The 27804-nt window shown below is 37.4% G+C and overlaps 1 protein-coding gene across 1 annotated transcript; it reads right to left on the reverse strand.

Annotated features, from left to right (window-relative positions):
- Positions 1–13688: 13688 nt before the first annotated feature.
- Positions 13689–22642, reverse strand: LOC128231530 (soma ferritin-like). The gene is made up of 4 exons (XM_052944506.1): positions 22450–22642; positions 19602–19748; positions 18248–18373; positions 13689–17595 (listed from the first exon to the last, which is right to left on the reverse strand). Exons 1-4 carry the CDS (start codon positions 22552–22554, stop codon positions 17449–17451), a joined length of 525 nt encoding a protein of 174 aa, XP_052800466.1. The 5' UTR covers positions 22555–22642; the 3' UTR covers positions 13689–17448.
- Positions 22643–27804: the final 5162 nt, after the last annotated feature.

The raw sequence follows: 27804 nt of genomic DNA on the forward strand, positions 1-27804 counted from the left end.
AATGGATTGCTTGATTCGTTCAAAAAACCTCTAATGAAATCAATCGCCAAATTTTAGTCATTGATCGGTTATTTAGTGTCCATCTAATGACGAATTAATCATTTAGTACAACAACAATAAACAATAACTATCAAGTATAGTTTAATAGTATTTTATACAAAACAACACTCTATTATTTTTGTATACTGATCATTTAATTAACATAACATTATTTTGATATACGTCAAGTATCGGAAAAATAGGTTAAGTGGTAAGATTAATTGATATTTTAATTTGTATTGCGCAAAATACAAATTCGGTAAAGTTAGATAAGATAAGATAAGATAAAGTTTATTTCCAATCATGGACATAGGTCATTTTAAGTATGATATGTGAATCACAAAATACATAATGCAGAAAATAAATAAAACACAGAAAGAGATTTGTAAAAAAAATGGAATAAATGTATTTAAAAAGGTGAAGGGTTTCCAGAAATTAAAGAAAGATGCACATATTTAAGCGAAGCACCACACCATTTTACCGCGAAAATTAACGTTACCAAAGAAAACGAAAAACTATATGTCCGTCAACGTTTTCACGTGACGCGCTAGGTGGTGAAACAACATTGCGGTTAACGAAGATTTGATGAAAATATCAGTTAATGTAGATGGAACGTGAACGGAAAAAAGACGTCTCAGTATTGACGTCAGTGGTATCCTTTGAAGATTCGTCGTTTCAAAAAACCCGTTTTAATTGCTAAAAACATAAAGACAGCCCCTAATTGGGCATATGTTATTTTGTGTACCAATTTCTGGACATGAACTCGGAAAATCGCATATCGCCGCGTTATATGACCCCATTTAAATGATAAGCTTTATATAGCGACGTTTTCCGATTTTAACGCTGGAAATCATCAACTTAATATTGATGCTATAAATATAATATAATGTTCGTGATCGATCATTTAAACAAAAATGTATTAAACTCGCTTAGGCTCGTTTTTATTGATTTTTGAAAACTTATCTAAAGATACACTCTTACTCCCAAATAAGATTTACTACGATTAATACAATTGTTTAGATATACAAATAAGTATGATTACATGTCAGAAACAATGTTTTTATGAAGGAAACCGAGTTTAATTTGAAAGAACGGTGCAGAAATCACGATATTTCTACCTAATGAGACGATAGTAGATCACAGTAAATCTTTTAGCATTCACCAATCATTTAATAATTTTGCGTGTTCAGCTATTAAATAAACGGTTACAATCTTATTATCAGTAATTAATATTTTCCATAAATGCATTATTCATAGGCAGATAAAGGTTTATTACTCAAAATTTATGTTTGTTATACATGTGTATGTATTGATTTTGAATAAGACTTTAACGAAACCCGTATTGAATAACCACTCTTGTAATATTCTTTATATATTATTTTGTCATTATAAGAGTGTCTGTTTCATGAAAAAAAGAAGTAAATATATAAGACTAAACGTATGTATATGATATACCGTTGTGACAATTGATAAGTTATCATTATATGAATAAATCATAAATGCATTTAAGAGTGTGATCTTACAGCTGCAGTCATTTGTTTTCATGTATAATTGCACGTATGCGTGTAATATTATACATGAAATTTGCATGCGGCACTAAATGCGCAATAAATCGCATTCGACATTATGCTTACTGAACAGTGTGAACAAAAATACACCTAGTTGCAACTATTAACTTCATTCAGATATGTCAGTATAACAGTAATAGCTTGAGCAGCAACAGATGTACGGAGGTATGCAGATATACGTTAGGAAACGGCATGTTACAAGTGACGATACGCCATCAATCTTGTCACGGATGACAGTCGGGATGATTTGTGACCGAGGTCAGCTACACTGCCCGGTCAGTCCCCGCCAGTCCCCGCCAGATAGCCACATGACTGCGCTCCAATGAGGCTTCACATATGGACAAATTATTCTAAGGATATATCCCAAGTTTCATTAAATTAGTACAAGCGTTCGACTGAGCCTTTCGAAAACATTATTTTTTGATAATATGAAATCAATGTATATGACAAAAAATACCGACTTTGCAAGAAGCACAGCTTCACTTTGTTATCTATAAATGTTTCAATTCGCATTCATTTCCTGCCAAAAGATTCCAAGATTTGCAATGGACAGTATTTTTGTATATAATTTCAGTACAAAAGGAGGTCACTTTGCACCAATTGGACCAAGAGTTCTATGTCATGTCAGGAAAAGTGTCTTGCATTGTCATCTATAACTTTGCATTGTTATCTATTAATGTTACGAAAAAATTGGTGTATTCCATGACAAAGAAAAATAATCAAACGTTGTTTAAACCGTCAATCTGTGAGAATGCAGCTTTTAAGGGGCAATAAACCAGGTGATACGGATCCAGTCTTGCCAATCTATAAATTTTATCAATTTATGTCTATAAGCTACGTAGCCATTACACCATAAATACAAATTAACTCTCTTATTTAGAAATAAACCACGTTAACTATTTGGTTCTATATTTATTTAAACTATCAGAACGAGACAAATTAGCATAAATACACGCTCCTGCCGTTTTTAAAAAGGACAAAAGTTAACTACTAGCTGTCATTGTAATTGAGGAAGCTCCTGTTACAATAAGCGATGAAAGATGTTCTATCCCACAACCTCTTTACTGAAATATGTATTAAAATGGGTGATAAAAAACTTTAACAGACAAACGCATCTTTGTTAAACACGTCATTAGTGTCTATAGAACACAAATTAGGACAAATTTAAAGAAAGAGCTAATGACTAGAGTGCGGGCTTTGACAAGAAATGACATATTAATATCTTAACCCTTTGCATGCTGGGTAAATTGTCGTCTGCTCAAAAATGTCGTCTGGTTTATTCTAAATTTCTTTCAATTTACTTAAAACTTTGGGGATATATTGACTGAGTGGCAAACAGCTTGGAACCTGACCAGGCGCCGAGTTACTCGGCGTCTGGTCTGGTTCGAAGCTGTTTGCAAAGCCTTTAAAATCGCCATCAGCAGCTTAAGGGTTAACAGTATTCTGACGTACAAAGAAACAACGAAAATAGTGCTAGCTAGTTGCTCAGCAACATTTATTTACGACAACGGCAAAGCAGATTTCTTTTTTCAAAGTGATACTCGTATTTATAATCAATTTAACAAACCGTTAAATTTTGAGTGAGAATCCTTTAACTACTTACTAAATAATGCATTTATGGAAAATATCAGTTACTGACAACACGATTGAAACCGTGTATTTAATAGCTTAAAACGCACAAATAGTTAATGACTGGTGGGTCCTAAAAGATTTATCGAGATCAACGATCGTCTTATAAGGTAGAAACTCCGTGTCTCTTACACCTTTCTTTCAAATGAAACACTGTATCCTTCAAAAGAACCATTGTTTCCGATATGTATTCATCCTTGTGGGTAAATTAAAACGATTCTATTAATCGTGGTACTGCTTATTTGGGAGTAAGAATCCATCTTTAATTGGCTTTTAATGCTAATAATCAAACATGGTCAAATGCAGGTCTATCCAAGCACCACGAAACACCGTGTGACGTTCACTTCAAGTGACGTGGGTTGTCAAGATGTCAGTATGGGTCAGCTTAACATTTGTGTAAATCATGTAACAAGGTGCATGAAGAGCAGATTTTTTAATAGAATGTGATATGAGCATTAATTGTCCATGTATGGATACATTTCATGTTCGTTTTATTTGAAGCTATTATTATTCAAATATTTGGTACTAAAAACAGCGAGCACTATTTTATATGCGCATTTATTTTTCAGGTACCGCTATATTTTATTTTCGATTTAGTTGAAGTGCAGTAATATTCTAATAAGCTAATATTAGTCAACTATTTTATACTAGAGAGCAATACGAGGCAAAATCGGCTTTTACAAATTTCTACCATTTTGATTGACTCACAAGCTTGCCAAATACGAAATGTTTGAAAGGGACAAATTTCATTGGGTATGAATACTTACTTTAATAGAAAAATGAAAAAAACAACAGCAACAGAGAACTATAGCCATAATCTTGCAGGTTCTTATCTTTGTTTTGACAATATAACCCTCGTGACTTTCCATTTCATATCGTTTTGATATCTTAGAGAATTTTTGACAGCATACGTTTTGTACTGTTGTTTTATTCTATTTCCATTTTTATTACTTGTTTTTTTATAATGGCGGCATTCATTATGCGACAATATAAAGACATATTTTTTAAACCTAGAATTTACTAAGCGAGCTATGTCAGATGGCCGTCTTTGAATGAATACATTATACCTTTTAAGAGTTGACACTGTTGTTAGGCTTGATTCATTTGTTTGAAGGTGATGTCTGTATCCTGTCGTCGTGTACATGAATTTACTATTATCAGGGGCGGCTCTAGCAATTGACGTTAGAGGGGGCGCAACTTAGGGGCGCAACCTTTTGACATACGAAGCAACCTCAGAACCGAAAGTGTATAGCATAAACTATTTTGCATGGGGTTTGAGGTCACCCCCTTAAGAATATTTTAACAATTCGTAGTCGGAAATGGCGCATTTTTAGCGTATTTTATTACTTTTTTTCTCTCCCATAATTGGTATAAACGATAAACTTGGACGATTCTAGAGGTGGCGCGCGCCGGATTATCCTTTTTTATGTTAGTCTTGCTTTATTCTTCATTGTTTTCAAGTTAATGATCCCTGATCGGGATTTTATTTTTAATTCTGTAGTTATTGCCTGAGGGTTGGGACAAGTGTGAGGTTATGGGCATATAAACTACACTCGAACATCGGTGGCTCGAACAGAAATGGACTCGAAAATACCTCGAGCCACGGAGAATTCGAGCCAAGCGGGAATGCTTACCTTTAGTAAAAAGAAATCGGTCCTTTACCTCCAGTTCGAGCCAACGAGGAAATCGAACCAAACGAGTTCGAGCCAACGAGTTGTGTGTTGTTTAAACTTATGTGAAGTAGTGTTTCACCGACCATTCCAAGGCGTCATCCCATCATTGATTGATAAAGCTATTTGATGCATCTGTGATCTGTGCGTGGCGTACGTACGTTTATATCTCCCGTTAAGTGTCACTTGAGCCCTTACCTTGTGCTTCCAAACTGGGTTTTATACTTCAATGTTTAACTACTGGGCTTGTGACGTTGATACTTATCTCAGTTTTCCCAGATCCAAACAATGCGTTGCTATAAAGTATCGTTAAACGATATTCCATAAAAAAACAAAATCATTATGCTATTGCAAAAATCACAAGTGTGTGATCATACTATAATAATTATGTATTCAATGTAATTAATCATTACTGACTTGTGTTCATATCAAAAACACTTAAAGTTTGTTGTCCTTTTGACAAATGATGGATTACACAGTATTTGTATAAGAACACGTTAAGGTTTTTTTTTTCAATTGATATCAAATTGATTCATTGGTTTTCACACTGCAAATTTTTTTCCCCATTACTCGGGGCGGTTAAGGCAGTGTTGCACCTACCATTGCTAGGGGCGGATAAGGCAGTGTTGCACCTACCATTGCTAGGGGCGGTTAAGGCAGTGTTGCACCTACTATAGCTGACGGTTAAGGCAGTGTTGCACCTACCATAGCTTGCGGTTAAGGCAGTGTTGCACCTACCATAGCTTGCGGTTAAGGCACTGTTGCACCTACCATAGCTTGCGGTTAAGGCAGTGTTGCACCTACCATAGCTTGCGGTTAAGGTACTGTTGCACCTACAATTCCTGGCGGCGTGGACATTGTTGCACCTACCATTGCTTTGAGCATGCACGTGGGGCGTGGACGGTGTTGCACCTTCGATTGGAAGGGGGCCTAGACAGTGTTGCACCTTTCATAGGTAGCACCTACCATAGATAGGGAGCGTGGACGGTGTTGCACCTTTCATGGGTAGGGGGCGTGGACAGTGTTGCACCTTCCATAGGTAGCATCTACCATAGGTAGGGGGCGTGGACCGTGTTGCACCTTCCATAGGTAGCATCTACCATCGGTAGGGGGCGTGGACCGTGTTGCACCTTCCATAGGTAGGGGGCGTGGACGTTGTTGCACCCTCCATACGTAGGGGGCGTGGACAGTGTTGCAACTACCATTGGTAAGGGGCGTGGGCAGTGTTGCACCTACCATTGCCGGGGGCGTGACCATTGATGCACCTACCATTGCTTTGGGCATGCACAAAAGTGCACCTACCATTGTCGGGGGCATATACAATTGTTGAGGGCATAGACAGTGGTGCACCTCCTATTGTTGGGGGACATAGACATTAGTGCACCTAGCTAGGGGGCGTAGACAGTGTTGCACCTTCAATAGGTAGGCGGCGTGGACAGTGTTGCGCCTACCATAGGTATGGGGCATGTACAGTGATGCACATTTCATAGGTAGGGGGCGTGGACGGTGTTGCACCTACCATTGCTGGGAGCTTGGACAGTGTTGCACCTGCCATAGGAAGGGGATTTGGGCGATGTTGCTTCTACCATTACTTTGGGCGTGCACAGTGTTGCACCTTCCATTTCTGGGGACGTGGACAGAGTTGCAACTACCATTACCAGCGCGTGGACAGTGTTGCACCTGACATGTCTTCGGGTGTGGACAGTGTTGCACCAACCATTGCTGGGGGCCTGGGCATTGTTACACCTACCATTTCTGGAGGCGTGGACATTGTTGCACCTACCAATTTTGGGGGCGTGGACAGTGTTGTACCTAACATGTCAAAGGTCATAATTCAGACTTTCAATGTGTAATTCTTAACAAGTCAAGAGTGATAACCCAGCCTTCAAAAGTCAAGGGTTATAACTAAGAATTCCCACGTGCAATTCAAACCAAGTCAAGGGTCTTTACACAGGCTTCAAACGTGAAATTCTTAACAAGTCAAGAGTCATATCTTAGACTTCCAAAGTGTAAACCCTAACAAGTCAAGGGTGATAACTCAAACTTCCAAAGTGTAAACCCAAACAAGTCAAGGGTGATAACTCAAACTTCCAAAGTATAAACCCAAACAAGTCAAGGGTGATAACTCAAACTTTCAATGTGTAAATCCTAACAAGTCAAGGGATATAAATCAAACATCCAAAGTGAAAATCCTAACAAGTCAAGGTTGATAACTCAAACTTCCAAAGTGCAATTTCAATCAAGTCAAGGGTCATAACTCAGACTTCCAAAGTGTAGTTCCGGTCAGGTCAAGGGTCATAACTCAGATTTCCAAATCGTCATTCCAGTTTAGTCAAGGGTCATAACTCAGACTTCCAAAATGTAAACCCAAACACGTCAAGGGTGATAACTCAAACTTCCAAAGTGTAAATCCTAACAAGTCAAATGTGATAACTCAAACTTCCAAAGTGTAATTCCGGTCAAGTCAAGGGTCATAACTCAGATTTCCGAATCGTAATTCCAATCTAGTCAAAGGTCATAACTCAGACTTCCAAGTGCAATTCCAGACAAGTCAGGATCACGCGTCATAACTCAGACTTCTAAAGTATAATTCCAATCAAGTCAAGAGTCGTTACTCAGACAATCCTAACAAGTCAAGGGTGATAACTCAAACTTCCAAAGTGTAAATCCTAACAAGTCAAGGGTGATGACTCTGACTACCAAAGTGTAATTCATAATAAGTCAAGGGTCATAACTCAGACATCCAAAGTGTTATTCCAATCAAGTCAAGGGTCATATCAGACTCCCAAAGTGTAATTTCAGAAAAGTCAAGAGTCATAACTCAGATTTCCAAAGTGTTATTCCAAACAAGTCAATGGTCATAACTCAGACTTCAAAAGTGTAATTCCAGACAAGTCAAGGGTCATAACACAGATTTCCAAAGTGTAATTTCAGACAAGTCAAGAGTCATAACTCAGATTTCCAAAGTGTAATTCCATACAAGTCAATGGTCATAACTCAGACTTCAAAAGTGTAATTCCAGACAAGTCAAGGGTCATAACTCAGATTTCCAAAGTGTAATTCCAGACAAGTCAAGGGTTATAACTCAGACTTCAAAAGTGTAATTCCAGACAAGTCAAGGGTCATAACACAAACATCCAAAGTGTAATTCCAGACAAGTCAAGGGTCATAACTCTGATTTCCAAACTGTAGTTCTTAACAAGTCAAGGGTCAAAACTCAGACTACCAAAGTTTCATTCCAATCAAGTCAAGGGTCATAACTTAGACTTCAAAAGTGTGATTTCAAACAAGCCAAGTGTCGTAACTGAGACTTTCAAACTGAACTTCCAAACAAGTCAAGGGTAATAACTTGGACTTTCAAAGTGTAATTCCAAACAACCCAAGGGTCAAAACTGAGACTACCTAAGTGTAATTCCAATCAAGTCAAGGGTCGTACGCGTAACTTAGACTTTCAAAGTGTAATTCCAATCAAGGCAAGGATCAAATGCAGCCATAAAGTTGAAGGAGTGTATGAGAAATACTTTTGGAAATATGAGCGACGAAAAAATTACAGTTATTATTCACTAATAATCAAAATCCACATGTACGGCCTAACTATTTGACATCACAAGAAAATCGGCTGATACAAAAAAAAATGATGCTGAAGACGGCAGATACTAAGCCATTGTGATTTCAGACATGTGCGACACAAACACATGATGTGCACTAATTCAAGGGCTTTAACTGTTGTTTTACAACACGAAATCTCAACTAAAACTTGTTTTTATTCTTTCGCGCCATTTGAATTTTCCTTCCAGCCATTTTTGACCAATAGTATTGCCAATAAAGCGGACTACAAATGTAAAATTTAAAACAGTTACAGGTTAATATCATGCATAAATTGTCTATCTTTATAAGAACACACACAACCTTCATATCTACCATCAACGAGGAAATAGGCCAACCTTGTACCAAAATAAAACACCAATCTCTTACCTGACACATGTTAATGCGACTCTCCAGCCATTTGAAAAATAACCTTCAGCAAAATGGATCAAAAGAACGGAAACTTCACAAAGAGACCGTTTTATCATTAATTCCGCATGCTTTATTCATCTTGTTATTGTTTGTCCTTCAGTTGTGTGACATGATGTATGCAACATGTTTTAAAAAAGCTACTATTATTACTATTTAATGTAAAATGTTACTTTTAAAGACATACCTATTCATATTTTAGGGTGACAATGCGACTCTTTGGTCGTTAAATGTTTGAAAATACGAAATTGCACGATGCAATAATTGTAAGCGAAGAACACAAATCGGCTAGGTGGCTGCTAACTTTTACGCCTTTTAAAATTGCTTTCAAACACAAGGCTGTCCATTTCACCATCACTCATTCGTTCGAATTGATCGAGGTTTCGATTTTATTTCGATCATTTCTACAAATAAGGGGCCATAATTCCAGAGTGAATAGTGTGACATTGTTGTTGATCTGACACAGTCGAAATAGATTGCCAATAAAACCATTGTGCAGGGATGATAACAGAGCCAAAGTGCCAATCCTGAAAATATCTGCGTGGGGTTCAGGGGGCCGCTAAAGGCCCCTGATGGGTCCAGGGCAAAGCCCTGGTAGGGGGGACATGGGGGGCGAAGCCCCCGAAGCTTTCAGTATTTCAGGGTTTCTAATACCCTTTTTTGCCTTAGAATAGTGTTCAAGGAGTACACCTTTCGGTTTGGTAGATATAATTATGTTCAACAGGAGACATCCGCAATCAGAACAATTATCAGGAATCTTAGCAGTGAAGTTTAACACCTTTGTTTTTAAACAAAGTTAAATTTACTTTTTTACCTGAAGTCACAGGCATAAGACATGTACCTGACATTTTGGTTCAGTTGTCCACTTCCCATAAAACTCAACTGGCTATGATCAAATGCCTGTGTATGAATAGTCTACACTGTGGGATGTTTGATAAATAATAATGAACAGCATATCAATTATCAAGCTTGCAAATGTTTATTGTAAAAGTGTTATTTATTCAATTTTTATATATCATAAGAGTATTTATTCCATTATCTGCACATTTTATGAGAATATAATATTATTAATTATTATATATATTATTCCAAGTAATATCCAAATGGGACTGTAAATGCTTTGGCAGGGTAACCGTTGTGGACATGGTGGACTGTGTCACCATCAATGTCTATGAGGCACAAGTTGACGTATTCTGGTTTCCAAGCCAGATTTTTTCCCCTCATGGTGTTACAGGTGTCCAGTAGACAAACTAGATTGTCCCACAGCAGTTTAAGTCTCTCAAAACAGGCTTTCAAATTCCTTGAAAATTGATTCAGAATCAGCCCTTGTGATTGTTAAGGAGGACAAATGTCTTAACACTATTTCTTTCTCTATAGCAGAAAAATAGCTGCAACAGTTTTCTCATTGTGTGTGTTTGTTGACTTGTCTAAATTCAAATAAAACCGAGTTTCACGTAACTCCTCCACGAGTTCATCATTGAAATGGCTTGCCACTCCGTAAGTCATCTTATATGATTCTGAACACCTTTGAAGTTTTAATTTCGCTGAGAGCTTTTGTATCTTTGGCAAGTGTCTTAGGTAAGACTCACTACATGTGGTGCCCGGGAGTATGGAAGGTCATGTTCAGCCATAAATCCAAGTATCATGGCGGTCATTGACAGGAACAACTGGTGTCTGTTCATCCCTGACTTTTGGAACCATCAACATACCTGGAAATACAACAATAGAAATTAAATCTCACTCAAACTGGGTCCTCAAGAAGTTTTGTTGAACTGTCTCAAATAGAAAATAAACTGACTGCTCCTACTTAATATATATTACTACTACAAAATATTAATTCATTTTTTTTTTAATTTAACCAACCCAATTTTCATTTGAACCTTCCATTATGGTCAACAGCCACTTCTTATTGAGAACAATGCTTCAAACATTATGCGAAGAATAAAGAAACGGTTTGCAGCGTAAATTTCAATCGGCCAAATAAAATTTGTAAAATAAAAATCGTTTATCATAACACAATCCGAATCGGGATGTCCGAAATATTGCTACACGCGCAAAAGCCATTCTCAGTTTTAACACATTTTATTAACTTAAAAAGAAACGTTTCGGGAATTTCTCTTAAAAATAAATAGCAAATATACCTTTAAATCGACGAATCGATGTTTTTAGAAGTTGGTGGTAGTCGTGTTTTTTCCAATACTCGTTTATTCGTCTTCGTCGTCTGTCATATCCGGATACTGTCTTATAGTCCGATCGGTTATTTCCGTAATCACCCGATGCTTTCTTAACCAATCATATAGCTCGATTGCCAAGACGTAAATAGGTTCGTTAATTTCCGGCTTTAAACTTCCGGAAAACTCACCTTTCGTACCCATATTGTTCGAACTGGGCTCGAATCGCCCCCTGTTCCCCTCCCTCCCTAGAAAAAACTCAACGGATTTACATATATCTCAAAATCGATTCGTGAGGCCTTAAATCCGGAATTCCGGATTAATCCGGAATTTTATCATCCCTGCATTGTGACAAAGTTAAGTCAAAACTGTATAATCGATTGCATTGATTGTTAAGTTGACGAGCAGATATGAAAGCGTGAGCAAGGCTACTTGATGCCACGTCGTAAGAAAATGTGATCCCGACATCACCGGACTACGTGATGCCACGTTGCCAGACTACGTGATCCCAACGTCACCGGACTACGTGATCCAAACGCCGCCGGACTACGTGATGCCACGTTGCCAGACTACGTGATCCCGACTTCGCCGGACTACGTCATGCCACGTTGACAGACTACGTGATCCCGACTTCGCCGGACTACGTCATGCCATGTTGCCAGACTACGTGATTCCAACGTCACCGGACTACGTGATCCCAACGCCGCCGACTATATAATCCCAAGGCCGCCGGACTACGTGATCCCAACGCCGCCGGATTACGTAATCCCAACGTCGCCGGATCACATGATCCAAACGCCGCCGGACTACGTGATCACAACGTCGCCGGAATACGTGATCACAACGCCGCCGGATCACATGATCCAAACGCCGCCGGACTAAGTGATCACAACGTCGCCGGATCACATGATCCAAACGCCGCCGGACTAAGTTATCAAACGTCGCCGGACTACGTGATCACAACGCCGCCGGACTGCGTGATCCCAACGTCGCCAGATTACGTTATCCCAACGTCGCCGGATCACATGATCCAAACGCCGCCGGACTAAGTGATCACCACGTCGCCGGAATACGTGATCACAACGCCGCCGGACTACGTGATCCCAACGTCGCCGGAATACGTGATCACAACGCCGCCGGACTACGTGATCCCAACGTCGCCGAATGACGTAATACCAACGTCGCCGGATCACATGATCCAAACGCCGCCGGACTACGTGATCACAACGTCGCCGGACTACGTGATCCAAACGCTGCCGGACTAAATGATCCCGACGCCGGACTTCGTGATGACAGGTTGCCAGACTACGGGATCCCGACGTTGCCGGACTACGTGATTGCCAGACTACGGGATCCCGACGTCGCCGGACTACGTTATGCCACTTTGCAAGACTAAGTGATCCCAACGTCGCCAGACTACGTGATCCGAACGCTGCCGGACTACATGATCCCAACGCCGCCGGACTACGTGATGCCAGGTTGCCAGACTACGGGATCCCGACGTCGCCGGACTACGTTATGCCACGTTGCCAGACTAAGTAATCCAAACGTCGCCGGACTACGTTATCCGAACGGTGCCGGACTACGTGATCCCAACACTGCCGGACTACGCGATCCAAACGCCGCCGGACAACATGATCCCAACGCCGCCGGACTACATGATACCGACGCCGGACTACGTGAACCCGACGTTGCCGGATCACATGATGCCACGCTGCCAGACTACGTGATCCCGACGTCGCCGGATTACGTGATCCCAACTCCGCCGGACTACGTGATCCCAACGTCACCGGTCTACGTGATCCCAACGTCGCCGGATCACGTGATCCAAACACCGCCGGACAACATGATCACAACATCGCCGGACTATGTGATCCCAACGCCGCCGGACTACGTGATCCCAACGTCGCCGGACTACGTGATCCCAACGCCGCCGGACTACGTAATCCCAAAGTCGCCGGCCTACGTGATCCAAACGCTGCCGGACTACATGATCCCAACGCCGCCGGACTACGTGATGCCAGGTTGCCAGACTACGGGATCCCGACGTTGCCGGACTACGTGATGCCACGTTGCCAGACTAAGTGATCCCAACGCCACGGAACTTCGTGATCCCAACGCCACCGGGCTTCGTGATCCCAACGCCACCGGGCTTCGTGATCCCAACGCCGCCGGATAACGCGATCCAAAGGAACGTAAAAGGGCTACGTGATCCCCAAGTCGTCGGACAACGTGATGCAAACGCCTGACACGCTACGCATGCCTAAAAATGATCGGCAATAAAGTATCTTATATATGTTCTTAACTTGTGTGTACCTATTCAAAGGACACATAGAGTAACTGTAATGCATTTTACATGAATTAGAGTCCAAAACGAGTGTTATTTTTTTCTATATAAAGCAAGCAATCTACAAGTTTTATTAAACAAGAGAGTAAGAAAACAGTAAGTTGCAGCAACACACGTCATTCAATGAACCAGTTACCCATACACCTAAACCTTTTGTTTAAGAGATAGTATTGAAAGAGCACAGCATGCATTGTCAGTGAATTAAAGGCGGAAGATATTGACCAAGGAAAATAACAAAATAAGACTGAAGGACTCGAGATTCTATATTTTTGAAAGACAATGTGCAGAAAGACAATATGTAAATAGCTATCACAATAAACAGTATTGATACAAAAGATAAAGCAACCCTTATCGCTAGCAATCAGATAGAAATTACTGCATTGTAAAGTTTTGGCCTGAAAAGATGGAATGTTAGTGTAGCTAAAAAATTGGTAACAATATAGTTACACAAATTTTTTTCAAACTCAGTTATTGTAATGTTAAAATTTTCATGTAACACTTCAAACAATTCAACATCATTTCAAGACAACAAAATCTCAAGAGTGTAAAAAAATGGAATTATCGATTACCCATTACTTGTAAAACAAGATCAATGTACATTATACGTATATCCTCAAATCCATTAATTCTATTCAGAAAGTTTATTAAGCTACAAAAAATATATAAACATACATGTTATTACTTATTAACAAACATAAAGTATATGCTGCTGAAGTATATCAGTGATACTATTACATTTATTAATTTCCTGCTAAAACAAAAAATCTAAATATTAACAAAGTGTGAGTATCAAATAGTTCATGTATAATTATGTCCTAAACACTCGGGCCCCAATTTCTCTAAACGTCTTAAGCATAACCAGCTTAAGTAGCTTATTTCATTAATCTAATTTTGACTTAATAAGAAATGGCTTATCGTGATTAGCATACAAATCAGGGCTCTCATTAGGCTGACATTTTTGGGAGACGTGACTTCTCCCTCCAGTCAAATTAGGGTGAAGTGAGGAGACTTTTAGGAGAAGTGATACTTACATGTATCGTAAATCGCAATATTTTCCTTTTGAAGTCAAAAACTGTTATGCATGTAAATTTTGCGCAAATTATATGAAATCAAAAATAGTGAGATGAGCTTAATCCTGCTATAGGAGATTTAAAATGTTTCGATAAATTGGCGCCAGATTAACAATGGGCGTTTGGCAGCTGATGCACTGCTTGAAGATCCATAAAAAAATAACAATACATGCGATAAGATCAAAAACTTACATGAATTTATACAATTTATATTTCTAAAAATGTAAATTATTTCAAAATCAATTTGAATAGAAAAATAACAAAACACTCTATAAGATCAAATAAAAATTTATACAATTTAATTAAAAAATATATATAATTATTTCAAAATCAATTTGAATAAGACTATTTCAAAATATCTGCATTCAAAATGTAACTCTTTAAGCACCAGTTTTGCATTTGACATGAATATCAATTGAATTATTCATAGTTTCATATATTCAATGTGAGTTAAATAAATGCTTTGCCACTACATACATACTACACTCATGTAAGCAAATATTATTGAAGGTATCATGGTATTGAGACATTGACACTTATGTTAAATTTGATGCCTGGTAACCTAGGGAACTTCGTCATTTTGTACCCTGACCATTTCGTACCGTCCGATTTTTGGTTATTTTGTACCCTTTGGATAGTCATTTCAGACCCTGCCTATTGTCATTTCATACCCTATATCTTATTTTTAAGTTATTTTTTCATATAATAAACAGTAATGGGATGAAGAAAGACTGAATTAGTTTACATATATGTGAATAAAACAAACTCATGCAGGGTGTTAGCAAGAGGGTTATGGGAGGGTGCTGAACCCTGTCCTTTTTAAAATCAACCTTCTGCCTTCATGAAACCAGCCTGTGCACCCTTCTGCCTTTACGAAACCAGCCTGTGCACCCTTCTGCCTTCATGAAACCAGCCTGTGCACCCTTCTGCCTTCATGAAACCAGCCTGTGCACCCTTCTGCCTTCATGAAACCGGCATGTGAACCCTTCTGCCTTCATGAAACCAGCCTGTGCACCCTTCTGTCTTCATGAAACCAGCCTGTGCACCCTTCTGCCTTCATGAAACCAGCCTGTGCACCCTTCTGCCTTCATGAAACCAGCATGTGCACCCTTCTGCCTTCATGAAACCAGCATGTGCACCCTTCTGCCTTCATGAAACCAGCCTGTGCACCCTTCTGCCTTCGAAAAAATAAATGCTTAAGATAATCAATTTTTTCTTTTGTTTTGAATAAAACTTCAACTATGATTATGAATTCAAACATGCTTTACATATTTGGTAGTTGAAACGTAATATTACTTCAAATTTCTAATATTTTCTATAAAATTCATTATGCTTTAAATATTCACTTCCAGATACAATGTGCCCTTTCGTCCCTCAGCACCCTGTCCCCTCTTTTAGCTAAAACCCTACCTCATGTGATTTAGGTATTAAATGAAAGAATATTGCTTGCTAAATACATATACATGTATGTAAAATAAATGACTAGAAAAATATAAAAAGCAAACTGATGGCCATTTGAATTTTCGTTCTTTATGGTATTTCAACTGAAATCAGAAATATCGGTAAATTGAACAATTGTCAGGGCTTCCAGAATTTGAAACTGAAAGTATGAACTTCCTAAACATCAATATTTGGGAGTTTTTCCTCTGAAATATTGAAGTTTGTGCCACTGAAACTCTGAGAATGTTCAATATTATCCATCTAGATACTAAATGTTATAAATAATTTAAGACTATATCTTGCAAACTTCACAAAATTGTATTTAAAGAATTCGTTTTACTTTAAGGGTTTCTTGCGATTGTGACCATAAAGTAACATTGGCAAGATATTCTTAACTTCCAATCCTTCACTTTTGGAAATTTTCTCAAAAAATAGTGGAAGTTTTTGTACTTCAAAAGACCCTATTTTTGAAGTATTGGCACATTTTTAGGGAGTTATATTCTTCCAAACTTCATTTAACGAAACCCTTGAATTGTTCAATATTTTAATGCCTAAACAGCGTGTTTGCATTATTTTTAACGGTATAATACTAAAATTTTCTTCCCCTGCCCCTCAAACCCTTTTAAATGATACCAAAAAAGTACAAGGTCACCAGGCATTCAAAATTTACCAAATTTTACACCTTAAAACATCTTATACACAATGTTACAACATTGAAATTGGGAACGGACAATATTATGATCTTTTACTACTTTAAAAATGTTAGAAATATTCGGATACAAATTATGGAAAAAGTAAGCTGCATTCCAGGTTTAACTCTGAAACATTATATTCATACCTATTGCATACCTGTTTTGTCAATATGTATATGCATATTGCATGATAAAAACACAGAATATGAAAACTGGAAAAATTCTGAATTACACACTACGTTTTGTGAATCGGTATAGATGCAGAAGCATGGTCTACACGTGCAAATCTACTTTCGTAATACTACACAAAGGAAATAGGATGCTTGTCATCGAATTAAAATGCTTTTGTAAAGAAAATTATTATTATCTTTTTAAAAAATACTTTTTAGGTATAAAATTCTATGTTAGTCGGTTGATATACGGGATTTCATCACTTCTTGTTGCTTTTGTAAAGATACATTGCACCCAACCTTAGGTCTTATATACCATATGGACTAGGTAAAAGATATAGCCCTACAGATAAACCAACATATATTCCCTATTCATACCACAATACATTTACTTATTAGCTTTTTTCAGAAAATTACATTAATTTGTTTATAGAGATTGTCCTCTAAGAATACAATAGTCAATTAGTCATAGTTGCTATAATTAACACTGTAACATTGAAACAATTTTCATATACATTTTTAACTACAACAAAAGCATTATTTTTGCTACTACTCCCTAGACATAGAACTCTTGAACGTCTTTGGTCCACTGCTAACTACATTGTGTCCTTTTGGCAAGGGATATGGATCTAGCTAGTCTACATTTCTGCGCCCTGAAGTTTCTGGTCAAACTGGAACTCCCCAAGACCAGGTCCGACATTGGTCAACTGGGTAACATAGTCTGACATCGCCTTCAAGGTGTCCACTTGCTTCCCCAGGAAGTGGTCCTCAATGAAGTCACCCAGCTAGAAAAAAATATTTTAGTATGGGTTATCAGCAATTTCAGTGCAAGAACCTTGGACCTCATTTCATGTTCTACATGTATATAACATACAGAGCTTCAGCTAAGTCTAATTGCAGGGTGGGGCACCCCGCTAACCTTTTCTGGCATTCTACTTCCTTTTTACTACACTCTGCTGTGCCCTTTTGTTTGACAGAGTCGATTTTTAGAAATAAGTATGAAAACAATAAATATTTTACACAATTCTGACACTAAAGTTAAAATAACAGCTAACATATATGTGTTATACTCACTCACACTTTGCAACTCACACATGTTTCATAATTAATAGAGAACATGGTCATATGTTGTTTTTTATAATGGGATACCCACTTAACGTTTGAGTTAGTGTATGTACTTATTTGCTGACCAATAAGAGTATTATTTAAATGTGCAGCTTTTATAATCCATAGAATGCTTGGTGGCTGGCTATGTTGTAGAAAATGCATGTTTTCACTAACAAATTGTGACAATGTAATAAACGATCTTATTGAATCAAGATGCAACATGTTAAAAGGAGTTATGTATTGAAATATGCATAAAAAGAAACTAAAGTAGAACAGTATTGCCTTTAAATATGCATTAATTTAATCTTATGAGCAGGTAAGAACTCTTACATGTTCATCTCCATGTTTTTCTGCCACGCCATACAGTTCCAACAGTGACTGGTTGATACTCTTCTCTAGGGAGACAGCCATCTGCATGCCCTCCAAACCACTGCCCCACTCATCGTTCTCAGGTTTCTGGTCGAACACAATTCAATATAATTATATAGAATATTGTACGTATAAGATAAATATTTGGCCTAGTCGTATCGAAGGGTATATGATTTTACATTATTAACTAATTTTTCTTATTTTGCTATAACTGGTTGACCTGTGTTACTTTTAAAGCTGATTTTTATTCTTACTTGACACATCTTTCTTTTTGAAATGGACTAGTTTACATTTTAAAGGGTCTGATATCAAAAATGTTTGAAATTGCTTGTTTCATAACTAAATCACCATCAAAAGTTCCCATAAGTGCTTTCATGTTTATAAGTTTATAAAAATGAGATAAAAATTGCTAAAAGCATTAGTAACGCCAAATTGCTAAAAGCATTAGTAACGCCAAAGTAAATAAAAATAACTCAATTTCAACAAAATATTGAACAGTTCCATTCAACTAAAGATTATCTCATGTTAACAAAGACAGCCTGCTTATGTAGTGGTAAGTGCACTCAATTCTCTGACCAATGAAACGTGGGTTTTGATTACCAGCCAAGCAGAGTGACCTAGTATCAATTATTCTAACTTTCTTCAAAATAATTGTCAAATAAATGAAGTTAAAACTAATGAAATAACTCAATAATTGTTTTTGTAAAAGAAAACCTGATGTCCCCCCCCCCCCTCCGCACAGCGTCACAATGTGGTGAAATTTTAAGGCAAGATATTTCAAATCCTTAGAGGTTCAAGAGATATGGAGAAGGCATGAAAAGTAGTCCTTTGACCTTTGATCTCTAAGTGTAACCTTAACATTGAACCAAGCTGGCTGTAACATGCTCTCTGAATAATGTCTTACTTAGGTGAACATCCAGCATGAAATATAATCATATCATAGCCATATGATGTTTGGCCTTAAGAGTGACCTTGAACTGAGCTGGTTGTAATTTGTGATCCGCACATTGTTGCAATACATTGAAAATTAGCAAGGTATTTCAGATTCCTTCAAGCAGTTCAAGAGATATCGAGCAGACATGAAATATACTCATATGAACACTGACCTCTTAAGTGCAGGGTTCTCAATAAATTTCAGTAGAACCATCTCAAAATGTAAAGTAACCACCCAGACAATCAACAATAGTACAGTACTGCACTGTTGAAATTCTTTCATTGATATGAAACCCAAGTCTGTCCATAGAATTTTTGATGAATTGGCCTCCTTGATCACATATCTCTGATTTAACAGGTACAACTAGTAATGATATAGCACCTGTACAGTCTGGAGCACAATGCGCCCCCCTCGCTTGTTCTGGTATTCCATCAGTTTCTCTGCCTGCCCTTTCTCAATGTCCGACTGCTGCTTGAAGAACTTGCTGAACCCACACAGGGCTACATCATCCCGCTCATAGTACATGGCCTGAAGATAACGAAAGTATAAGGATTAATAGGTAGCAGAATGTTGATACATGATGATGTATACCTTACATTTACCGGATAATTTTATTAAGCTACAACCTTATAAAAGTCATGCATACTAGGGTGATCTGTCCTTTCTTTCTGCATGTAAAATTTAATCAGATTTCAAGAACACAGTAGGCACTCTGTCACAGAAATATTAACCATTTATTGGAAACTGCCCGACATCAGAGAAAGAATAAGAAGAATTGAATTAATTGAACAGATAATTTATCAATCATTAATCTGAAATTTCAACAGTTAAATTATTATTGTGGATTTGATCTTGGATGAAATCTTGTCTAAGTAATTACACTTTGATATATTTTTTACACTTTTTAATATGGCAAAACCTTAGGGATTAGACATATCCCATATAACATGTCTAGAGATATTGTCATAATTCATGTAGACAAAGAAGAATGTTTGTAAACATGTCTTTGAGGATGCTTCTTGAAAGGAATCTGGATAATACAAATTGTAATGTGTCTCTTGCATCATATGGATTTTACCTTATTTAGTTATTATTTAAAAATGCATCATGTGGCAGATTTCACGTTTTGGTGACCAAAAAGTTCCCGGCAAATATTGATTTTTAAAATTTATTGCAGATTTGTGATTTCAACATAATCTTTTACAGCAATTTCTTATCTATCATATTTTAGAACATTTGCAATGATTTATTCATGCATTTTTATAAAAAAAAGAATTTTGTATCACCATACCATTTGTGCTAGTGTTACAATATTGCCGGTAAAAACTTGTTTTTTTTAAATATTTTGATCCAAAGAAGTATTTTGTCTTGCACTAAATGGTTCATTTATCTATAAAGCAGATTGTACAGACAAAAAATAAAGATTGTTTCGTTTTTCTCAAATAAATTTATTGAAACAAACCCTAATTGGACAACAAGACAGAAAATGCTTTCTGCAAACATAGGTTTTCTTTTTATATCAGATCAGATAAGCTATAAACATAAATGTTTTGTTGTGGTAATATAAATGTCTCTAGTATGGTGCAATTATCATTACCTTTGATATTAAACATATATATTATAAATTGCTAATTGCAGTATGTGCTAGTGTTACCACAAAACAGAATGAGTAACATTAGCAGTATGTCACATTAGCAGTTGGACAGAATGTTTCACAACAAATTAAAATACAGACCTACCACAGACTGTTTGAGCTTGATACAGTATAAAACAAACTATATAAATGATTGATAAACACGGTCAATTGATAATCACAAAAATTCTTAATTCTGTCCAATAAATAACGATATCAAACACAAAAGCGGTATGAATTCAATATAAACTACGTACCTAATGAATGAATACTTACAAACGATAGTTTACAGACGACATTGTTATGTTCGAATAATTGACTCTGGGAAAGTCATCAAATTTCAACGATTTTCTTGCTTTATTAAGCGCTTGTCTTAATGCTAGCGTGACATAATGTTAACGTTACATCGAAGGACAGAATGAGCCAAACTTGGATTAAGTTTTTATCAACGGTATTCACCACTATTTTTATCATTTCAATGTCAACTGTGAACCAGTCCAATATAAAAGTAATCGCTACCCGGATGTTAACCCTCAGTCGGTGTAAATTATTCACGAATAGAAAAGGTGCTATCGTCATGCTAAAATGGGACAGAATCGATTTTGAGTAACATTAACACATTTTTAGACCTAAAAAACTTTATGATCGGGAATGACCAATTTCTTGTTACATGCAATACTGTTTTTATCCGACACGTAGTCTTTGTTTTCAGTGATTTAATAAAGGTGTGTTTAGGCTTAAAACAGTTAGCAGTGGATCATGTCTGCTAATGTTACACAACAATTCGAGGACAGATTACCGTAACGTTATCACCATGCGCAATTACCGAAAATTTAAGTATATTACGAACGAAATGCAATCATTTTAGATATATTATTGTTTTAATTAACATTTCTTGCAAACATTATTCAACAGACAAGAATAAAATACTTACCAGATGTTACTGAAAAGCATACTCAAAAAAGTGGTATATTGGTACCGGGAAGATTTTCTGTCTTTTTTGTCCTAAATATCGGCATATTTTTACATTTTTTTACCTTATTTAACACAATATTTTCATTATTTTAATACAAATCACTTCTATTAGGTGTTCTTATTGGGTTGGGAAAGGCAATTGCTGTATATATGACGTTGACATGCAATAACAATAAATGAAAGCAAATGGGCCAAATAATTGCCTTTTTTGTGAAATCTGCCATATGCACTTTACCTTATTTAGTTATCATTTTAAAATAACAAAATACAATTTGGGCCTACAAATCTAGCCTGATTAAAAGTAGGTTGTTGAAAAACTTAAAAATAAAGCATTACTTATTGTACGAATTAAGTTTTTAGTTAATAGTTATTTAAAAAATAATTATTTTTGAGTTGAATATTTTCTTCCTCATTCTATGTCAACCAACATTTTAACTAACGTTTGTTCTTTTCAAAGCAATTTAACCTTATAAATTTGTATGACTTACTTTTTCAGGACTCCTTCTTTGCAATACAAATTGAAATAAATAATGCATATATTTATATAATAATCTAAAATTAATAAGTATCCGAAAATGATAACATCCGAAAGGCGAAAAGTACTATAAAAATAGATCTTACCATAGATTGATAAACATAGCTGGAGTATAAGTCTAAATTGATTTGTCGATTTATTGCTGCTTCACTGTCGGCATGAAAGTTCTGTCGTGGTAAAGAATTTGCCATATTTCCAGATTATTTATTACGTGCGTCAGTAGTCAATCCTTCAGAGGGTCGCCTTCGGAGAGGGTCATTGATCTAGTAAAGACCCGCAAGCTTCTAGATGATCGAGACTAGACCAATGGTCACAGTCTACTAAATAAAGTTCCTTGTATACTATAGACAACTGAGCAATAGTTTAAGCCCGGAATTATAGTTATTCGGGTTTTCCCAGCCTAATCCTCCGGTACAAACAAAATTAAACCGTTGTTATATTCACACGTTACTTCGGAGACAATAGAGTCATTGGACTGTTACATGAATTTCAATAGCTCGATATTCACCTTTTATTTGTACCGGCATGGGAAAACCCAGTTAAGTCAATTCCGGGCTTTATATATTTGCACGCGAAATATAATAACGATTCTAGTGCTTCAGCCTTCACGATCGCAACATAATATATGGGGAGAAACTTCCACGTATGCATACTTAATTATATTAAGCAACGTTAGCAAAAAGTTCCACTTCTTATAAGAAAAAAAGATTAGTTGAACATAGCCACTATGTATAAGGAAAGCCAACGGTCTGAGATGGTATATATTTTTTATAAACATGTTTTGTTTCAATGTAATTCATGCATGTGTTAATTAAAAGAAATAAGACCCGTAACAATGAAATATGGTGTAATTTGCCCAAGGGCGTCAGAGGATTGACAATAAAATATTTGAATCAAACCAACGATTCAACTTAAGCCATACTGTACTGTACTGGAAAATTTTAATATTCGTATTAAACATAACTAACTGTGACAGCGATATACCACCAGATGCTAAACTTTGACCTACTAACAAAAATAGAGCAACCACTCACACGAAGTTTTGATCGCTAATGACGTATGCTGTCGTTCCTAAGCTGGCTCGTGCAGAAATAGTCAGTATCCAATAGTTCAATATCAGGTCTCGTGTTTTAGTGCAAATCATAAACACTCATCTATACACTTGTGTTGATGCCTTTACGTTCCTTATAATAGAAATTATTGCACGAATTTATTTTCATTTGAACTGGGCAATTTTTTAATGCATTGATATGATCAACTTTATATTATAGAAATCGCATTTCACTGAATGAATGTTTGAAATGTCGAACGTGTAGACAAATCAAATACATTTGGTAAACATTGGATGAAAAAAAAAAGATTTTCAAATTTTAGAGTCTATTTCTTGATATTCAACTCGCAAATCAAATCATCCTCACTGTTAAAAAGGGGAGAGAACAGTCTTATTCGCCTGTAGAGAAGTCGTTTCCAAGATGGTGTAAAGACCAGGCTTCGTTGTTGACATGAGGTGTGGTGAGGCATGTTAGTTTATTAGTTAATTGTTGTTTGTGGTCCCTAGGAAAATCATTTTATGTAATAGTTAGATGACGTGAAGAGAATTAAGAGTGGGCGGAGTGAGCGTAGCGACGAGTCCTTCTTAATTATTAAGTCTCCGTGGCCTTGCGGGAGGTCGAAGGTTCGAGACTTGTCAAGGGGCTTGTTCTGACATGGCCGGTTGCCGACCCAGCAGCTAATTAAATCGAGGGGTACCGATTGCCTTCCTGCCAGACGCCTGGCATTTGGGATAAGGAATCGGGGTGAAGATGTTCACGAATGTAGGTGTCTCATAAGCCCAACGGGCTGGCCCTTAACTAAGAGGGGTGACACTATAATAAACAAACACTTTACTTTTATTATGAATTCACTTCATGTCATTCATCTAACTGACTTAGAAAACAACCTCATTGGCTGATACATTGTCGACGCAAAATCTGGCGCAGGGAGTGTGTATCGGATGTTTGGCAGTAGGCGGACTTTTTAAAACGCGCGAAAGTTGAAATATTTAATGATTAAATCTACTACTAAATGGTTGCCTTTCTGTAATTTCATTGGCGTAAAATGTAGGTTGTATTCAAATAAGTAAGACCGTTTAACACTATATTATATAATTTTATTTAAAACATCGAGTTTATGTTCGAGCATCTGTGTTCATCTAATGTTTTAAACGGCAGCAAATGCTCGATCATTCAGCTTCAGAGAGAACGTTTGAAAAATGGTATTGCCATTTCCCTAATAAACGTTAAGTTGTGCTTATTCAATCAAACACCGGCGTTCATCAAATTATTATTTCATCATAATTTACTGGTTTAATTTTTACGTATTCAGTTTTCATTAAAGGGAAGTAACAAAAATGATTTTAAAAGCAGTTCTTGAAGTTGCTATTTTCACTCTTTAGTTTGAACTGCTGTTATTTGACTTATAAAACGTCAGTTTTTACCTAAAAGAATGAACGAAATGTTAAGCTATGGTACGCTATGTTAAATCAATATGGACTGGCAAGTACCTAACGGATAAATATCCCCAAAACTGTCATGTTAATGAACACCGAACGAGTGAAACAATTTTACTGTATTGAAGGTGACAATTTCGTGGCTTGGTAACATTGTCTTTCAATTATAAATATCATGGACAAGGCATAAAATTGAATATTGCCGTATTTTAAACGAAATACTGGAGCATTTTGCACCAGTGTTATAAGTCGATCAAGGCGTGTATAAGGCCAGGGAACATTGCAGGAAAATAGTTGAGGCATGCCTGGCTACTTAAGTTCATTGTATATATTCACACTCGGTGTTGAAGGAGATGTACCATAAATGTGTGTTCAGACACCGTACATGTAACTGCCAAAAGCCGGACTGTCGGGAACACATACCAGTGATCTATATGTAGGGCCGTCGATGCATGTAAATGAAGATGACAAATATAATAGGACATTCATGTCACAAATAATCTAAACAAAATGTACCTCCTTGGTAAGGAAAGCTCATAGAAATGTTCCCGTTTTGCTGTTAAGATGTAAAGTCTATCAGCATTGTCAACTGTTTGAGGATTATCTTTGAACATGTCAAGATGAGGAGGTTCAAGGTTGGCGATTGGCATTTTGAAACTTGCCGCTTTGTAAACATCGTTCGGATATATTCAGTATTTACTATTTATTGACGATTAATTCATGACTGGGCTTTTTGTGGGAAACTACTCACCAGGCTTTTATAACTTGTATAACTGACCCCGTATACTGCATGGATAAAAATGGCGTCCCTTCAACTAAATGGTAAACGAGGCTCTTACTAAATAATGTTGTGGGCTAGCTCTGGCCCTACGTGTATTACAGTTCTGGCGCGGACTTTAGGCTGACATCCGGGTGATAAGTCACAAACGATAATAACCGTTAAAATATTTATTCAGTTTACTATGTCAACATCATCAAGAAAACATGCATGGTAAAACCGTCGTTTTGAGAAAGGCTAAAATGTTGTTATTGTTTATGACTAAAACAGTTTTATTTCCCTGTCAATCAGACACTAAAACAGTCAGCCATCAAGCGCCTTAAATTGATAAAGTGTTAATAAAACTTTAGCAAAATCTTATAAATTACTTAAACGTTGTAAAACGGTTCCACTTATTATTTAAGTAATGTTCTTTAATATTTCTTGATTCTTTTATGCTATAATTACTTTTAAAAAAATGCCGAGATGTTAAACGCAGGCTTCCGCCACGAAAGAAAACTGGAGAACTCCTGAGCAAAAATCTACGCTCCTTATATATGCGTGATGCAGACTACTGCATCGACTCGTAGATCGACACCAAAAAAGCGCATCGACTACAGCTGATCGATCTAGAAAAATGCGATCGATCGCCTAAAATTGAATCGACTAGTAAAACTTTGATCGGTCTAAAAATAGAACCGCTGAAAATATGGCGATTAAGATAGTTATGCTAGAATATACATTTTCGCCTTAAGTTTTCAGCGCTAAAGCAAAGCAAAATAATAATACAAGGTAAAATTATCAACCTCTAGAGTTTAAACTTCGCGGTTATAGCAACCTTGGTAAAAGGATGTGACGTAAATGTCAAAAATCAATGAAACAAGATGGCTGACTGACTATGATATTGCAATAAGTTGCTATGAAACAGACAAAATTACGTGATATTCCTCATGTTTTAAAAGTAAGAAGCTTATGAAATGAAGTCATATAAGTCTGTTACACAATATAGCTAAGTTGCTTGCATGTTCTAAATCGGAATATACGTTGGATTAGCAGGAAACAGTAAACGAAATGCCGGGTGGGGTAATTCTACAAAGTAAACTCGTGTCTATAATTGGGTTTAAAATTAAGTTACCCCATCACGGACAACAACAAATTTGACATGACAATTGTGAGTACTTTGATAATAACACTTTCTCTTAATATAAATGTACAGTCAGTGTCACAACACCGGGGCACATCATCACCCCTGCCTTTAAAGGGCAAGCTCCTGCTGCCTGTTTAACTTTCAAGCGAGAGTTTTTATAACTATATGGAACTGTAAATTTATAATAATAATAACTGTTCTGTTCATATTGTTAATGCCTTTTTGGCTTTGTCACAACACTCTTTATGGTTTGTTCTTTGCTGACTGGTTTCACAGGGACCATTGTGGACATCTTCCTCTCGATCCGATAGACCTCACCTTTTAGCGCCTCGATGGATGACTGTACGGCTCGTGTGTTCCTGTCCATGCCTGCTATCATGCGGGTTGTGCACGCCTGCATGGTCTCCTCGATGATGCGTGCCAAGGCTTCCTGGGAGGGATCCCCTGCCGTCTTTTTCCGTTCTGGGGAGCCCGCAGGTGGCTGTGCCGCCCTCTTCGTCCCTGGCTTGGGGGTCTGGTCTAGGCCCAGGAAGATCGGGTCCGCCTCATCTAATGGACCAGGCAACAGGAAATCGCTGATCCTTTCATCAAAGAGAGGGGTTGTTGGCGTATGCACTGCCGCCACCCTGGTTTGCGTGGTACCATTGCTCTCCAGTACATCATTTGCTTTCGGGGTCGCTTGTAGAAGCCCTAAGTTGGTTGGCTGCAACATTAAAGGAACAAGCTGCGCCGAGGTACATGGCTGTTGCTCTCCACCAGCCATCGTGAACGTCGGTATATCCGACGCCCCGAAATTGAGAGGGGCATTCCCTCCTTGTATTGGTGAGACATCCCTCATCATTGTGGCGTTGGTCTGCATGGGCCTCATCCTGGCCTGATCATAAGGGTTCATGGCTGGGCTTAGCGGCAGATGAGTGGCCCGCAATGTAGGACGGGGGACCCCTGGGAAGGTGGAGCCGAATGCTGACCCGGTCACGCCCCACGACCCGCTACAGCTGTCAAAGCCCCCCTGTACCTCATTATCAGTGGCCGAGGTCAGCTTATTCATT

This window comes from Mya arenaria, chromosome 4 (genome assembly GCF_026914265.1).
Source record: "Mya arenaria isolate MELC-2E11 chromosome 4, ASM2691426v1".
In the NCBI taxonomy this organism is placed as follows: Eukaryota; Metazoa; Mollusca; class Bivalvia; order Myida; family Myidae; genus Mya; species Mya arenaria.